Source organism: Penicillium cataractarum, assembly GCF_028827025.1.
Source record: "Penicillium cataractarum strain IBT 29864 chromosome Unknown utg000007l, whole genome shotgun sequence".
NCBI lineage: Eukaryota > Fungi > Ascomycota > Eurotiomycetes > Eurotiales > Aspergillaceae > Penicillium > Penicillium cataractarum.
In genome coordinates, this window is record NW_026622743.1 from 2,786,396 (window position 1) to 2,802,752 (window position 16,357).

General features: G+C 48.2%; 7 protein-coding genes across 7 annotated transcripts; 2 read left to right on the forward strand and 5 right to left on the reverse strand.

The window, feature by feature from the left end:
• Nucleotides 1-1,607: 1,607 nt before the first annotated feature.
• N7496_008569 (Vegetative incompatibility protein HET-E-1) lies at nucleotides 1,608-5,922 on the forward strand (the record flags this gene model as incomplete). Its single annotated transcript, XM_056701488.1, has 3 exons — nucleotides 1,608-2,035; nucleotides 2,086-3,694; nucleotides 3,757-5,922. 3 exons carry the CDS (start codon nucleotides 1,608-1,610, stop codon nucleotides 5,920-5,922), a joined length of 4,203 nt encoding a protein of 1,400 aa, XP_056553551.1.
• A 114-nt stretch (nucleotides 5,923-6,036) lies between these two features.
• Nucleotides 6,037-6,450, reverse strand: N7496_008570 (uncharacterized protein; the record flags this gene model as incomplete). Its single annotated transcript, XM_056701489.1, has 1 exon — nucleotides 6,037-6,450. One exon carries the CDS (start codon nucleotides 6,448-6,450, stop codon nucleotides 6,037-6,039), a length of 414 nt encoding a protein of 137 aa, XP_056553552.1.
• Nucleotides 6,451-6,466: 16 nt separating this feature from the next.
• N7496_008571 (uncharacterized protein) lies at nucleotides 6,467-7,287 on the reverse strand (the record flags this gene model as incomplete). The annotated part of the gene is made up of 2 exons (XM_056701490.1): nucleotides 6,467-7,197; nucleotides 7,281-7,287. The coding sequence occupies 2 exons, from the start codon at nucleotides 7,285-7,287 to the stop codon at nucleotides 6,467-6,469; spliced, it is 738 nt and encodes a 245-aa protein (XP_056553553.1).
• Nucleotides 7,288-7,363: 76 nt separating this feature from the next.
• Nucleotides 7,364-8,074, reverse strand: N7496_008572 (uncharacterized protein; the record flags this gene model as incomplete). The annotated part of the gene is made up of 3 exons (XM_056701491.1): nucleotides 7,364-7,650; nucleotides 7,695-7,898; nucleotides 7,963-8,074. 3 exons carry the CDS (start codon nucleotides 8,072-8,074, stop codon nucleotides 7,364-7,366), a joined length of 603 nt encoding a protein of 200 aa, XP_056553554.1.
• A 246-nt stretch (nucleotides 8,075-8,320) lies between these two features.
• On the reverse strand, nucleotides 8,321-8,854 carry N7496_008573 (5'-methylthioadenosine/S-adenosylhomocysteine nucleosidase family protein; the record flags this gene model as incomplete). The annotated part of the gene is made up of 1 exon (XM_056701492.1): nucleotides 8,321-8,854. The coding sequence occupies one exon, from the start codon at nucleotides 8,852-8,854 to the stop codon at nucleotides 8,321-8,323; it is 534 nt and encodes a 177-aa protein (XP_056553555.1).
• A 167-nt stretch (nucleotides 8,855-9,021) lies between these two features.
• Nucleotides 9,022-9,672, reverse strand: N7496_008574 (F-box protein; the record flags this gene model as incomplete). The annotated part of the gene is made up of 1 exon (XM_056701493.1): nucleotides 9,022-9,672. One exon carries the CDS (start codon nucleotides 9,670-9,672, stop codon nucleotides 9,022-9,024), a length of 651 nt encoding a protein of 216 aa, XP_056553556.1.
• A 918-nt stretch (nucleotides 9,673-10,590) lies between these two features.
• On the forward strand, nucleotides 10,591-11,368 carry N7496_008575 (FKBP-type peptidyl-prolyl cis-trans isomerase; the record flags this gene model as incomplete). The annotated part of the gene is made up of 6 exons (XM_056701494.1): nucleotides 10,591-10,724; nucleotides 10,799-10,869; nucleotides 10,993-11,053; nucleotides 11,109-11,129; nucleotides 11,226-11,264; nucleotides 11,329-11,368. 6 exons carry the CDS (start codon nucleotides 10,591-10,593, stop codon nucleotides 11,366-11,368), a joined length of 366 nt encoding a protein of 121 aa, XP_056553557.1.
• Nucleotides 11,369-16,357: the final 4,989 nt, after the last annotated feature.

A 16,357-nucleotide genomic window follows, 5' to 3' on the forward strand; every position in this document is an offset into this window, starting at 1 on the left:
GCGTTGGCCAGTCCATCTTAGCGTGATGTTTGGCGGTGGTGATCGTCGCTGGTAATTTCGTTCAATGGGAGAGCTCAGACTCAATGCGCCCGTGGTCTGATGGTCCGTGTTGGGGGTTGTTTCAGGTTCCTATCACACTGCATCTGATCTCTGGCGTCCTCCAGATGACCCGAACCTTCGTGTCTTCTTAGCATATCTCGTCCTGTCATTCTTGTGTGTATGGCTCTTTTTGGGTTAAAATTCAAGGCGTCCGAAGGTGTGGAAATCCATGCGTAACGCAAAAGGGGTAGACAGAATGGAGTCACCCGGTCCGCGAGATCCATTCAAGGTCCCCACTTCGAACGAGAGGCGAGCTTTTTTTTTAATTTTTTTTTCCTAGCACTGTTTATTTATGGATGAAGGTTCAACAGGTTGGGACGTGATTGCGCTGGGGTGTTATCGGGAAACCCCCTGGTCTAGCCTTTGTGTTTCTTTGTTTACCTGCTATACTATAACAAGTACCCTAACAAGTGTAGCACTACTCGGTCGCATCCTCGAAACAAACACAACTACCGGGCGCATAGTCAACGTTAGAGTTGAACGCGGCTAATTAAAAAGAACAAGGATTCAACGGCAACCAATCAGCTATACAACTCGAGCATTAATTAGCATTCTCCGGTCGGGCATACTCGGTTCTAGACCTAGACACTGCATTAGCGCTCCTGTCAGAAAAAAGAAACTCGCGAATTGACCCTGTATGGCCGACTGGCATTGGCTGCTATTGCGTTGCATTGGAAAAAATAATGACCAGTCGTCGGGAGTATTATTTGACCTGTCAACTTGTCAACGGCCTCCCGTGTTGTAACTTGTGTGTGTTTCAGCTTCCCAGGACCATGGTCTGCCCCGTGGGTTAGTGTCGGAAATGGTTCGCGGAGATGATTCCTCTTTTATGGTTGTGGTAGTTGCCTGATCAGATGTCAGAGTACAGTACAACCTGGTTAAAGCGAACCAATCTTTCCACGGGGGCAATATACGTATAGCCTCTGGAGTACCCCGTTGACATATTTATCTGGTGCCTCTTTGCACAAGGTGATCACGACGAAGCAGAGAGCCGAGGCAGACACTCTAGTCCAAGTGTATATCCTGCCCGAACGATTTCCAAAGTGAGGCAGACTTCATAGAACCGGATTTTAATTGAGCCTCACGGGTTATCAATGCATCTGGAATCACTAGAAGTAAACGCTAATGAAGTATGTTCTATCACACAGCGACAACCGAGGAGTGTATGATTGTCGGTACAAATTTCTGAGTCCAAAGTGGAGGAATGAATTTCTTTTGAGATTTATGAGCGCTCAACAGAAAAGAACCTCGAATGAACTCTTTGAGAACCTCACACACACGATGGGCTAAGATATCCAGCGTTATGTATAGATTCTGTGGCGCAGTTTGTGGCGAGGTAGTTTTCGCGAGGGGCCTTAGTTAGCCTCGCGATAGTCAGACCCCATTATGCTTACCCCGCGCACACCGCTAAGTTGCTCTGAGTCGAGAAAGAACTCTATCAAACCCTGCATGACCACCAGACCAGTCACTTTTCTATTGGGCGGCTTTCATTTATATGGTCGATCACCATGGATGGTGTATCGGCTGCGGCAAATATCCTTGCAGTGTTAGATCTTACGGCCAAAGTAGCTTCCCTCCTGTTCCAGTTCTCCAAGCAAGTGAAAGTTGCAAAGTCAGATATCGAGCGCTTGAATAGGGAACTGGAACGATTGAATATTACTCTCAAAGGCGGTCGAGAGTTATTGGAAAGTCCAAATGGCGCAAAACTTCAAACCTCCCAGGGCTTGCTTGCTAGTCTTCATGACTGCTCTTTGACATTGTCAGAAGTTGAAGCAAAGCTGAGCAGAAAGCTCAATGCTGGGAGTTCTCGTATGATGAGTCGATTTGGTCTTCGTGCGTTGACATGGCCTTTTGAAAGTAAAGATGTGAACATAATTGCCAGAAATTTGGAGAGGTATCGCGACGCGCTATCAGCATCACTTACCATTGATCAAACGTATGATAAAAAGATTCTCCCAATCTGGCTTGCACTAATTGGGACTATAGTGCACAGGTGCTTAATATGGCTCAAACTGCTAGTCTTTCACAACTTCCCACGGTGACTGGAGCAGCATTTGATTCTCACGCCGATGAGCATGATCCTCGATGTCACCCCGACACGCGAGTGGCTCTTCGCCAGCAGATTGTTGAATGGGTAGAAGGACTCGAGAGCGAATGTATCTTCTGGCTGAACGGGATGGCTGGTACAGGGAAGTCAACAGTATCACGGACGATCGCACAGACCTTTTCAGACAAAGGTATACTTGGTGCCAGCTTTTTCTTCAAAAGAGGCGAGCGTGATCGTGGCAATGCAAGTCAACTATTTACAACGGTGGCTTCCCAGCTTGCCATCAAGGTACCAGCCTTAGCGACCGATATCAGCAATGCCGTTGATAGCGACCCAATGATTGTTAGCAAAACACTCCGCGAGCAGTTTGAGCAGCTTATATTGAAGCCTTTGGAGAACATGCAGCCAAGCAAGACAAAAACGGTTGTACTTGTGATTGATGCGCTTGATGAATGTGATCGAGACGACGACATCAGGGTTATCATTTATTTAATATCTCTCGGGAGACGCTTAGAGTCAGTGCGACTTCGGGCTTTCCTGACAAGCAGACCCGAGTTACCTGTTCGACTCGGCTTCAAGTCAATACAAGGCAGATACCAGGATCTGGTTCTTCATGATATCCCTAAGCCGATCATAAGTCATGATATTGCCGCGTTCTTGGAGTACGAGCTCACAAGAATCAAAGAGGATTACAATAACATAACTCCCACCGAACTCCAACTCTCAAAAGGCTGGCCTGGAAGCGAAAACCTGGATGCGCTTGTTCAAATGGCCGTCCCTCTATTCATCTTTGCGGCTACAGTCTGCCGTTTCATCGGGGATCAGGCCTGGTCTGATCCCGCCGGACAACTCGCAAAGATCCTGGAATATCAAACGAGGTCCCCGGAATCCGAGATGGACAAGCTTGATGCAACCTATCGACCTATACTTGATCAGTTGATTGCGGGATCAGAGTCAGCCCGAAGATCTCTTGTGGAAGAATTCAAAGTTGTCGTTGGTGCTATCGTTCTTCTCGCCGAACCACTATCCGTGTCCTCTTTGTCCGACCTGATAGACCTCCCCAAGCCAGTTATCAGTCGTAGGCTGGTGTCTCTTCATTCTGTCCTCGCGGTTCCTGAGTCGATCGATACTCCTGTCAGATTGCTCCACCTCTCGTTTCGGGACTTTCTAGTTGATTCTGCCAAGCGAGACGGCAACCCTTTTTGGATCGACGAGGAAGCAACTCACAAAAGAATTGCGATGAGATGCCTTCGTCTTCTATCCTCTAGTGATTACTTGAAGGAAGACATTTGTGGCCTCGAGATCCCGGGAGCAGCGCGTGTAGATGTCCCAATCATTGCAATTCATTCTGCACTGCCCGCCCACGTTCGATATGCGTGCCTATATTGGGTATACCATCTAGAGCAGAGCAGGACAAGTATCCCAGATGATCATGAGGCTGTTGTCTTCCTTCAGAAGCATTTACTCCATTGGCTTGAAGCACTAAGCCTGTTGGGAAATATTTCTGAGGCTATCTCCATGTTAAGAAGCTTGCAAAAGCTTGTGCAAGTAAGTACTAAGGTCAAGCGCGCTTCCTTACGTATACTAATCTTGAATTTCATTGGGCATAGGCAGGTAATGCCAATGCAAGCGCCTTCTTGCACGATGCAGTCCGGTTTGTCCTGAACTGTCGGTCAATTGTGGATCAAGCCCCGCTGCAAGTTTATTTATCTGCACTGGTCTTTGCTCCCACCAAATGCATTGTCAGAGAAATGTTCAGTCAATGTATTCCTCGCTGGCTCCGTCAGACTCCAAAGCTTGAAAAGAACTGGAGTGCTTGTCTGCAGGTACTAGAGGGTCATCAGGGGCAGGTTACGATAGTCATTTTCTCACCAGATGGAAGTACGGTAGCATCCGCTTCGCATGACAAGACCGTTCGTCTCTGGGATACAGAAACAGGCGAGGAAAAACAGGTGCTCATAGGCCATGATGGGGTACTCACGGGAATCGCGTTCACCAGCGACGGAAAAACACTTGTGTCAGCCGCTCAAGACAAGACAATCCGAATTTGGGATATTATCACAGGCGAGAGATGCGAGATAATCGATCATGGAAACACAGTCCTTGAGGCTACCTTTGCTCCGAACATGGATGCAGTCGCACTTCGATCACCTCGCAACAGAACCGACTGTTTTACCTTCCCAGACTGCCATAGTTTCTTGACCAGATACGGCGAGAACGTCAAAAACGTCAAAAAGCTCATATTTTCGCCGGATGGTGAGACGGTCGCAACTACACGAGCCAAGACACACGGGGCTACAATTTATGACCGTCGAACCGGGGCTATCGTACGGCAGATAGATGGCACAACGGGCATAGTCAGGTCAATCGCGTATTTCCCCAACAGCAAGCAGTTTGCAACGGCCACGCAGGCCGACGGAATCCAAGTCTGGGACATTGCCACCGGCGAGATGAAGCAAAAAGTGGGCGGTCCTGACTTGTCCATTCGAAGATTGATGGTGTCGTCGGATAGCAAGGTCATGGTATTGAAGACATATGATGGAAAAGTTCGACTCTGGAATCTAGCAACAGAGCAAGAGGTTCAGAGTTTCGGTCGCGACGATCATATCGACAGTATCGCTTTCTCACCTGATAACAAGATCATATCGACTTCCTCCAACTTCAAAATACGACTCTGGGATCCAAGATCAATCCAGGGATACCCAGGTCAGATGCTATCAGATGAGCTGAAGATGACCTCTGATGCCACATCAAGCGCAATGGAACAAGAAGAATTCTCCAAGGAAACTCCAGCAGATAGGATTAGATTCTCGCCCGTTCGCAGAAGAGTAGCTTCGACTGCGTGGGATGGAATCATTCGGCTTTGGGACATGGACACAGCGGAGGTTCTGCAAAAACTACATCATGAAAATGGAGTCCGACAGCTGGCCTATTCAAAGAATGGAAACTTGGTAGCATCTGTCACAGTTCACAGCGGCGGCGACGGTACAATGACCTGGGAAGAAGGAACCACACTCTTTCTTTGGGATGTCGAGAGAGATCCACAAATTCGCTGGACCAAAGAGATTCCCGATTTTTGCGACCTTCTCTTTTCACCAAATGACCAATATATTACATATAGTCATGGTAAAGCATTCCACGTTCTGGATGTTAACGATGGCAAAGAGCGATGGGCTGGCTCTTGGGACAAGAGCGTTAGCCTTATGAGCTTTTCTCCCACCGGCAAGCAGATAATAATATCCGATGGGGCCATAGTATCGATTTGGGAATTTACAGAGGATCAAATGCGACATTTGGAAGATTTTCCTTTCTCGCAAGAGAAACTAAATATGCGCCCCCTCAAAAATTGGATGGATGTCTGTATCCTCTCCCCCATCAAAGGAATCGCCATGTCCCCAGATGGCAAGATCATTGCTCTGGCTGCCAAAGAGTCGATATGGCTGTATCATGTAGAGACGAAGCGCCGACAAAGGTTGGTCACCAGGCTGGATGCGTTTATAACGAGTCTGCGTTTCTCGTCTGACGGCCAGTTCCTGGAGACCAATCGTGGGACTGTAAGTCTTCGACCCGAGTCTGATGAATCTGGAAATCTGCAGTCAGACAATGAATGGGGTGGCGGATTTGTATTTCTCAGCCCGGAGTGGTTGACGTCCGACGGAAGAAAATTGCTGTGGCTTCCTCCAGACTACCGGTCTTTTTGTGTGGCGTATCATGATGGGACTTTTGCTATTGGAACTGGTACTGGGAAGGTGATATTTCTCCGGGTCAAGTTCTGATAGAAAATGATCAGGTACGGGGAGCCGCTGTGCTGTTGCCGTTATAAGAGATACCCTCTTGCAATCGAGAAGGGAGACTTGTGATGATGACATATTCTATTGATTGAAGCAAAATCAGCCATCTTGAAGGTCTCTATAGACATCTTCAAGGCCATCAAGAACGGTAATGACATTATTGTAGAAAGCCTGCTGAAGGGCAGGACTTTTAAAGTCACTGTCATGCCCAAAGTCGCAGTACAGACATCGTTTAGTGACGTCTCTGAAGCTCTTGCTGATCTTCGCGTGGCTCTTCTCTACCACTCTGCGGGCCGTGAAATATTCAACAAAATCTGAGTCACCACCTTCTTGAAGATCGATAGACTCTATCATAGATGCGATAGGGGTCTGGAAAGCGAGTTCGAGGAACATAACGCCCAGTCCGAAAAGAACAGGATTTCGAATAAAGCGATGGTACCCTGGGGACGCTTGCTGGGACTCTGACGAAACCGAACTCGTCATGTAAGGGATAATATGCTGTGATTGTTGCATGGTAGATTCTTAACTGTTAAAAAGCTGAACATCTTCGCTGCGCCATGCTATATCGAGCCAGGGTGTGGAATGGTAGTAAAGAACAGCAGTAGCGAGATGTTTGGCCAGACGGACACTTTTCCTGCGTGATGTCGGATCTTGAGATGACATCAGACAGCGAGGTCGCTGTTTGCATGATGCTGGCCCGGCTGGCTAAATATGCCAGATGGTTGCATGTTTCGTTGTCTCCAAGTAGGCCAATGCAGCTATTCCTTTCTTGATGGTCTAAGACTCTTTCGACCACCCTGCAGAAATTGCGTTGGATATGGAGATTTGGAATTTCAACGACTTCTGCTTTTGAGCAAAATACCTGTTTTGGCGCGGGTAGATCCTTAAAATGCACACGCTTTCGTATCGCCGATGAGCATTTACCTCCTCCAACCTCTCGGTGTCTCTTGAGAGACAGCTTTCCGTCAGAGCATGATGTGGTATCCAGCTCGGAATAGCTCCCACGGGATTTGATGGTTGAGTCCACGTCTATCCAGACCGTGTTTCCAGGTGCTTTAGGGTGTTTAATAAAAGCGAAATTGAATCGAACTCGGGTTGTCGTTCCGTCAAGGGCTGGCTGAAGTGATATCTGCACATTATGGACAGTATGTGCAATACAGGCCGTCCTCATAGCCTCGTAGAGGCTGTACGCAGCTTGCTGAATGACACGAGAGTCCTCAAATTTTTGACGACGTTCCGGGGTTCTGGCTATTTGTGGGCCTTCCTAAGTCTGTGAACTTCTCTGTTGAACAACGACCGATGTGAGATTCAGGACTAAATCTCTCAAGTCTTCTACAGCATACTGTACATGGCAATCAGACAGAGCGTATCAGAGGTAATTTCACGGTATATTACTCACCTTGAGTGTCGTCACTACACTAGTGGGCTATCCTTTTGCCTTAGTCCCCAGAGGAAGTCGCATGGTAATGTCCTCGATGCCTTCAAGCTTTTTGTTAATTTCAAGAGCTATCTCCAGGCAGAATGGCTTGGATGATCTAAGACGTTCATCAATGGAATTTGAATTATGTGATGACAGAGACTCTGCATGATCGGAGACAAGAAAACGCTGATCTTTCATTATTTTCTTGAGATCAGCATCCCGTGGCAAATACCGCCGGTGTTTCCTGAAAGACTTAAGGACACACTTGAAGCTGGAGTCGATTTCTCGCATGACTGTTGCTATTAGTTTAGAAATAAAAGGTTGAAGTGAAACTTACCTTGCAGCAGTTCCTCATCGCTGGTGTCAGGGTTGTGTTGCGAATGGTACCCTTCATCACTTCGAGTTGTCACAGTGCATGCTTCAGAGATGGCTTCAGAGTCAAGGCCTTGGGATTCATGTGAGGAGTCCCGTCGTTGCTCATTCTTCTCTCCAAGCTGATCAGCAACTGCCCATTGTTCAAGTAGTGACTTCATGCACGAGGCTGCAGCAGCAGCAGAGTACTTCTGCCAAAGTTTGTTCTTGTGGCTGTCGGCATAATCACATACTCCCTTGATAACAAGAAAAGGGCATAATACCGTCAATGCCTGCACCCTCAATCTCAAATGCAATCACCTTCTCTGCTTTGGCAATCCTGTCTCTGCCCTCGCCGGACTTCATGACCGTGTCCCCTAAGGCTATCCGACCAAAATGAATGCTGAACTTCTTCTGGGATGAACGCAAGCGAACAACCATTCTCTTCCGGTCACATTTCAATTCTTTACAAGTAGCCTTTTGGGCCTCCTCGCAAGGTTTGTTGTCCGCACACCTTATGCTTTTATATGTACCACGATGTTTGTGGTGGTATTTCTGTTCGAAAAGCTGGTCTGACTTTTGAGGAGGCAAAGAATAATCGCCTGTTCGCGCTCATAAGTCGACAAGATGATGATCGGTCCTATCAAGTAGGTCCTCGCGACCCTGTGGGCTTCTGAGCTTTCGCAAGAAGGCTTGCACTTCATGGTCCCTATTAGAGCGAGATGTTGGCTCTCTGCATTGAAATGTCCCAGGGTACCTTTTTCCGAAGTCGTACGGCAAGATATCATCACTGATTATGATGTCGCCCAGAAATACCCCATCTTCAGTGTTCCCTGGCACCCCTCCACAAACGCCAATAACCAAGGCGAGTCGGATGCCTAGGAAGCTCCAACGGCAGCTTGTTGCGACTTTTGCTGATTCAGTCTTTCCCATGCCAGTCATGTATGCTAACACAACATTATGATTGCCGATCACTCCCGTTCGATAGGAATTCTTGTCGTACGGTGCTTTACCGTATCGATCGATATTGGTGTCCCAAAAGTGGTCAAAGAGGCGCTCCACGGCGTCGGATTCCACCTCTAGAGCACAGATGATCGCGATAGAGAAGCCCTGGCGATCTCTCGGTGGTGGTGGAAGAGGCTTCATCGTGAAGATTGAGAGGTAGGCTCATTTTGAAGTGCTTTGAGAATTCAAAGGTTGGGTGGTAAGCTGCCTGATGGAAATAAATGGGGCTCAGCCTAACACTTCACGCCCAGTCTGCCTTGTTCAGCTAATAAGAAGGAGAGCCTAGCCGCTTTACGATCCTTCCATATTCAGCCCTCGGACCTTTGAGCAAGGCAGGTGTTGCAACTAAGGTTATTTCGAGCCTTCGAAATCATAGTGTCGATAAGTTTATCAGGTGCCGCTGGTGGCTTCCACCACTTCGGCAGGCCGAGAAACTTGACATTGGGAAGGAGAGTCAGAGCAAACGCTGCAGCATGTTGTGAATAACGACCATCGTTAAGGTCTTCCTGAATTACAACCCAGTATTCCTTCCAGTCTAAACCTGCTTGTTTTATATGGGAACCGGCAAGCATTCGCATCATAGCTTCATCATGAGATCCGTCAGTCACAAAATCACGCGGTTTGCCCATCGATATTTCACTATCCTTTACAAAATCCGCCTCTTGAATGTAGTGCGCTACAACAGGATCTACAGCAATCCTCGTAATCAAGTTAAACCCCGAGCTGACTACGTCAGGGATTTGGAGTATAGCAAGTCTGCTCTTCACCACCTTCTTTGTCTTGTAGTGGAACTTCTGGAAATGCCAGCGTAGTCTGTTGTGGTACGCAAGAAACGGGGTACATAGAACATGAAAGCGCTTGCAAGTTAATGCAAGACGATCAAAGCCCTCTGGCAAGGTATATTCAACGATATGCTCAAGAAGCTCGTTTGGTAAATGCATAAGCTCCATGTTATTCATATGAGAGCAACCTTGGAAGTGGGCGCCCCAGTGACTTGAAATAGTCTCGATTGTCACGTCACACTCGCGACTCCTATGTTAAGGGTAGAGTCGTCGTCTTACTATTAGATAAGTCACAGCCCCAGTAAGGCAAGGTTTAAGAAGCACAGCCCACTTTCATGGAGGAACGATTAAAATGAGCAACGGGTTGGTGGGGGTACCTTCCAGCCCCGTTGTTTGTGCTCGAGTGATGGCGCTACAAGCACATAGAGAGCCGTGAAGAGGTACAGGATGCCGAAATTACGCCGTGAATTATGCCTTTCGGAAATAGGCAGAGGAACTTTCTGTGTTGGTGGATGGTAGAAGAAGCAAGAGTGTAAGATTGAGAGATAGCCCGATTGATCACATGACCAATCGTCAACTCATCCTGAGCTGCGTTTAGGAAACAGGTGGACGACATCCATATTACTATCGGTACGCTGATTTTGACCTACAGTAGTTTCATAGGGCCCAGTTAAGACCGCATTTTTTTGTTAGCTAACAGATAGAGCACATTTGAGGGTGCTCAGGGACGTGCTCAGATCTCGTCAGTGGGCAAAAGCGGCGAGAGCCTGAGCACTAAAACGGAAACGGTTACCGTCGCTGGATTTACCTCAGAAGACTTGATGTCGTTCAATTTGACGATTAGAATCAATCTGTTTCTACTGAGATCTCCAAAAAGATATTCGAGCTACCAATAGCGCTGTGCCGCTCTTCGAGAAGCCGAAATACAGGCAACTCTTCAGACATTTAATAGCAGTCAGCCGCCCTTGCCGCTTTGCCCCCCACTTTTATGAAAAATTGCGAATCAGCGTTGCCCCTCGTTCTCGAACGTCCTCTCACCCTCCATTCACCTCCAAGGACCATCTCCAATTCCACAATTATCAAAGAGACTTCAAAATGGGTGTCGAGCGAAAGATTATTACCCGTGGTAACGGCTCCGACTCGCCCGCTTCGGGCGATAAGGTCTCGATCCACTACACCGGCTGGCTTTACGATGCCAAGAAGGCCAACAAGGGATTCCAGGGCAAGCAGTGAGTTTACGACAATGATTGAGGGTCGCTGGGCCCGTGGCTCAAGGAGCAGCAACACTGATGTATTGTAACAGGTTTGATAGCTCTCGGTCGCCCGGCCGTGGCCCTTTGAATGTCCAGATTGGTGTTGGTCAGGTCATCAAGGGTATTTTTTTTTCCCTTTTTTATAGCTCGCCACCGCTGAGCAACGTTGGAGTTCATCGAAAGATGTGGCCCATCTTGCAAGTAACGATAGTAATAACTCGAGTTGCTAATCAACTTTGACTAGGTTGGGATGAGGGTGTCCAGCAGATGACTCTGGGCGAAAAGTCCATTTTGACCATTACCCCGTGAGTGAAATACCGGAACAAAGTCGAAAGTGAACTGTTACTAACATTCATCCAGTGACTACGGATACGGCGACAAGTAAGTGGAAATATGAGCCGCTCGGACGATAAAACGTTTGAAATTACGGCATAGATTGGTTGACTTTGTATTTGGCTAACATCGACTCTTGCACAGGTCTGCCGGCAAGATTCCCGCGGGTTCTACTCTGATCTTGTAAGTTTCTGTAGATATTAAACCTATGTCAGGCAGTATTGTTCAGATACTAATCGGTTGATAGCGAGGTCGAGCTCCTCAAGATCAACAACAAGAGCGCTTAGATGGATCATGGAATGTGTTAAACAGGAACAATGCTATCCAAGTCTTACTTGTTATGACAGTAACTCGCCTTTCCTTTCAACCAGGAGAACGTAGAAGAAAACAAACTGCTTAAGTTCAACTTTTTGGCATCTATCACGCTATGCCGCAATCTCGTTCTGGGTAGTAATGGGCCGGTTACCCCAAGCCTCGTTCCCAGCAATGCCATTGTATGCGAACTGCATCGGGGAAGAGTTCATCGGAACTTGACACTGAACAGTGCGGTAGATTTTGAGATGATTTGTAATGCACTGAAAAGGCTTTCACGATCCCCACGTTGATGCATGATTACAGCCAATCTAAGGTCCGTCGAATGACACAAATACTGTGCTTTGCTCGCATCTGATAACCGAATTCGTCCTAGGATGTCAGTGCTATGCTTATTTTGGAGAAGCCGGTCTTAATCTTGAGCGATTAAGTTGGGTCTGGCGGAGGTTTCCAAGATATCATCATTTCGCGTTCGAGCTAAGTTTGCACCCCCACTTATGGGGTCAGGGCATGTCACTCAGGAGGCCCAAATTAGCCTTTTGATATCTTCTCGAAGTTCCATCGTGAGAAGAAAATGCATGTTAGAGTTCGGCCGGATTGCACTGGCGTCTTTCCAGACGCTCTTCGATGGAGTTTTAATTCGATGGGGCAAGCTAAAGACAGTAGCTCGACCCGTCAACCCCCCAATGGAATGTTCCATTCGGAACACGACCCCAGTCGACGACGAATCGCCAAGCCACCGACCTCAGAACTTTGGGTACTTTCTCCCCCCTGAAGATGACCATAAACAATGTGATTGATTATCAAAATTATTACGAGTCAACCCACTAGCCCCGGAGACACCCCGAAACTAAGCTCTTGTCTCACGATGGCACGAGGTGCCACAGCCCCCCTGAAACAGAGGTTCTGTCAGCTTCATTGGCAGTCAGACTAACCTAACCTTTGCCCCAGTTGTGAGATAGTCTACCCAGGATCCAGGCGACTGGAATTGGCCCTGCCGATCGCCTGGGCTTACCATCAGTCGCGTTGCTCATAGCTCTTGCGCAAGATGCATGAACGGAGACGGCGTGCCGCTGCAGCGACGGCATCCCCCCTGCACGATACATACCGATATACCCATATTCGCGACGACAGATTTAGGTAAAAAGAGCGAAGAAGCTAAGCGACGCCGACAAGCGAGGATAATCGGATATCGCGACGTAGACCGGGCCGGTGACACGTCCAGCCCAAACCCACTGGACATCAAGGACAAGCCCCCAAGCCCTGGGCAGTCCACCCGTTCGCATCTTCCCGTCCGTCACAGACCAGGCCAGGGCGAGACTATAGCGGGCCGTTGACACGGAAAGCCATATGGCGACTCCATCTAACGGTCGCACAGGAAGACGGGACGATCCGCCATAGACGAGGGGGCCCCTGTCTTCTGGAAGAAATGGAAGATGACGATTGGAGGTGAAAAGAATCTCGTGTTTGGCCCCTTCCTCATCCCCTGTCTCTATCCCGTTCATTGTCCCCTGCTCGTGTCGGATCTTTCCACGAAACCAGCTTAGCTGATGCTGATGTGCAGGGATTATATACCACACTCGGCGAGAAGTGCAACCCTGCGGGGGTGTGATGAGGGAAAGGGGGCCCCGAGGGAGAAGGATTGAGGGGGCCAAGAGACGAAGCCTTAACTACTTCGTAAGTGTTGCACATCATTGCAGCTTGGGAGACGATTTTGTTCCGAATAGCCTGTGATCTTCAACTGCTTAGGCTATGAATGGAGCTGTCATTGTCACTAAGATCCTTAGCATCTCTCGATAGATAGCCCCAGAAGATGACGGCGCCACGAGGCTGGACCTGCAGTAGATTAGCAGCAGCCAGAATAGGAAAGCAGGCAAGAAGCTCACGACGACGAGGAAGCGGAGGAAAGGGGGAATCGCATTGCACTATCCAGTATGATGCTGTCATCTAGACGGGCCCATGGCTAAGGACAAGCCTTCCCCTATGTAATTCAAACAACCTATTATCCGACTCCGTTAGGCCGCGGAGAAAAGACCCAGAATTCATTTCTCAATTTCAATTTCTTCTGCACAATCAATCACTCGATCGGTAATCAATCAACGCCCCCTTCGCACACGCCTCCCCCACGGACCAAACTGCCATCAAAGCAGGCACCTCGGAAGAGCACGGGGTTCTTCACCAGCACAGCAACACCAACAACAACCCCAAAAAGCCACACTTCAACCTCGGCATCACCCGCCAAAAGCCAAACCGAGCTACCTGCCTACCTCGCAAAAACTAACTCTCTTCAATTATCTTTCCGAACGGGAAATTACCAGTCGCAATGCCCGTCCCTAAAACACCAGCACGAGCCAAGTCCCCACCACAGCACAATTCATGACCCTCCTGTCTGCTCCCCCTTCATGGGCAGCTCTGGGGACGATCTATCAGCGGGAATCCACGCGCCGTTCCGCGGGTGGGTGCCCATGAGGACGGGCCAGTCGCCGGGCTTGGCCTTTATTGACGTGGGCTTGTCGGCTTGCAAGGGGGGGAGTTGCTAAGCCAGAGTGTGCTAAGTGTGCTAGCCACTAGCCCAGGCTAGGAGGGCACTCATCCATGGCCCCGGGACGTACTCTCCATGTGTGCGGTTCCTTCGGCGACGTGGAGTTAACCAGGATGGGTATACGGTTTGGCAGGCGCCGGAGATGAGTCTCCACATGGGTAGAATGGCTGCGCAGGCCAGCCCTTATAGGCATGGGCATTATTGGTGAGATTTTGAAGAGGGAAGAAGAAGCGATAGAGGGATAATGGCAATGTTTTTGTGGTTAGGTTGCGGTAGATCTCGGAGCATGTATTTCAGTGAGCTTCATGGTTTATTTCCTTTACAGGCACATTGATCCGAGTATAGGGCAGGATATGATGTCTCCCCAAATCTCGAATTTGGAGCACTACGCTGAATCCACTCTTGGGATATTCGAGTCTACCTGATCGAAGCCCAACGACGCCGCGATCCGGTGAAACAGCATTGTGGGGACCAAATTTAAGGGCAGCACTCGCTGGGCATTTCCACGTGCAAATAACTCCATAGTGACTTATGTCGAGGCTTAAAGAAATGAATTGTCTCTATCAATTGTCATTGATTAATCTATTAAAAGATGTCAAGTGATTAAAATAATCAGATAGAATAGTTATGAACTTACTATTGATCCCCTGGACACTCAAACGTAAACACACCTACTGGAAGGAATATACTCCTGAATATTCCATCAAAGTGACCCCTCCAGTCCCTAGAAACCAGGCCAAGCAATCAGCCCTTCAATACTACATAAATACCACATAACTCGAGACGCTCTTTCTATACACATTATTATGACGAAGCCAAGAAACAAAAAACCACCAAACAAAAACCACACCCACAAGGCACAAGCGGACCGCTCCTCTTCGCTTGGGCCCGATGGGAAGCTCCCGAGTGCCAGAACCCACAATTCCACCAAAACCCACAATTCCGTCTCCACACGGGCAAAAGCAACTTCCTGTCGTGGTTTGGAGGCAAAATCTCGCCTCGATCGTCCCCCTGATTGTTATTGTTACTGGCCAGCCAGCGAACCAGCGATTTCAGCCGTTTGTTGGCCCTGGGTTCGGAATTTTCTTAGTCCACTGGGTTCACGCGTTTGTTTTTTTTTTGCCCTGCGACTACTGTAGGGTTTTCCGAAGGGGGAGGGTGGATAATACTCCGTTCTTTCCGTAGGGTGTAGGATGTACGGAGTAGATGGTTAAGTTAGGCAATTGCGTACTATTAGTGGTGGAAAAGAGGTTCGTTTGATTTTTGGCTGTGGCCTGATTATTATTCCGGTAGTTGATTTTTTTTTTGTTAGGGTTGTCTAAGCTTTTTTGCAGTATGTCCGGGGGATGGTTTATCTACTGTTACTATTGTGGAATATTTGATTTGAATAGTCTGTATGTCCCGATTATTATTCAATTGAATATATGTGCCTTTACTATTCTAATTCCTGTGCTCTACTTCATCCCCACCCCGGACCAGGCTCCAAAGCCCTTGAACAAACTCTTCAGAAACACCCTTCAATGCAAGCCCCCTCGACCCGAGCGGGCCCGGTGCCGGGTCCGCGCGCGAACGTGCACACAGCCAGCCTGCAGGTGTCGATGTATCCATTAGACTTACAGTAGTATCCTCGGAACCCTTTGACCGGCTTGCTTGGTTTCTTTACTGTTGCGTCATTTGATTTCTTTTTGATCCATTGATAACTGCCAATTGCCTCACTGGACCTTGATCTATAGTTAGGTACGGTTCAGATAGAGCAGGTACATACAGCACTGTTTCTACCTAATCGACATTTAAGTTATGCTCGAGCACCGTACCATCCGCGAAAGAGTATTTTCTATCCGGTCGGATCGGGTGGCCTAGAAAGCCTAGGTCGCGATCCAAGGGGCCGATCCATGAGAAGGTTTCTAACGAGAGACTAGATTTGCATGGAAATCGAGCCGGGACTTTTGTGTTTACTTCTAGGGTCCTCAATACTGAGAAAACACTTTCAATTATTGAAGCTGATATTCCATTATTCGCAGTTTCGTACAAAATTATCCCTTAAATCAATTTCAGCGGTGGTTCCCTCGTTCTGATCCCTCTCATTCCCGCGATGGAGGCGCGGATAGCTTCCGGGTGGGCCCTAACAACTCAAAAGTGCCGCACAGTGGGCGAATGTCAAATTGTCAAATCGTGGATTTCAGAGGCTGAAGGTCAAGGCTGTGGGTGGACTCGGTGGTCTTGGCGGGGCAGGAGTTCCTTTTTTTTGGTTCATTTGAATTTTCATTGATTCTGTAGACGGAGAATGTTGAGGTCTTTTTCGATTTAGGTGTTGGTTTCCATTGATCGCATCTCCGCTCTTGGTACTTTGTTATATCACTTGTTGCGACCGACTTTAGTTTAGTATGTTTAGCTTTTGAGGGAAAAGGTACAGAGAATGGAG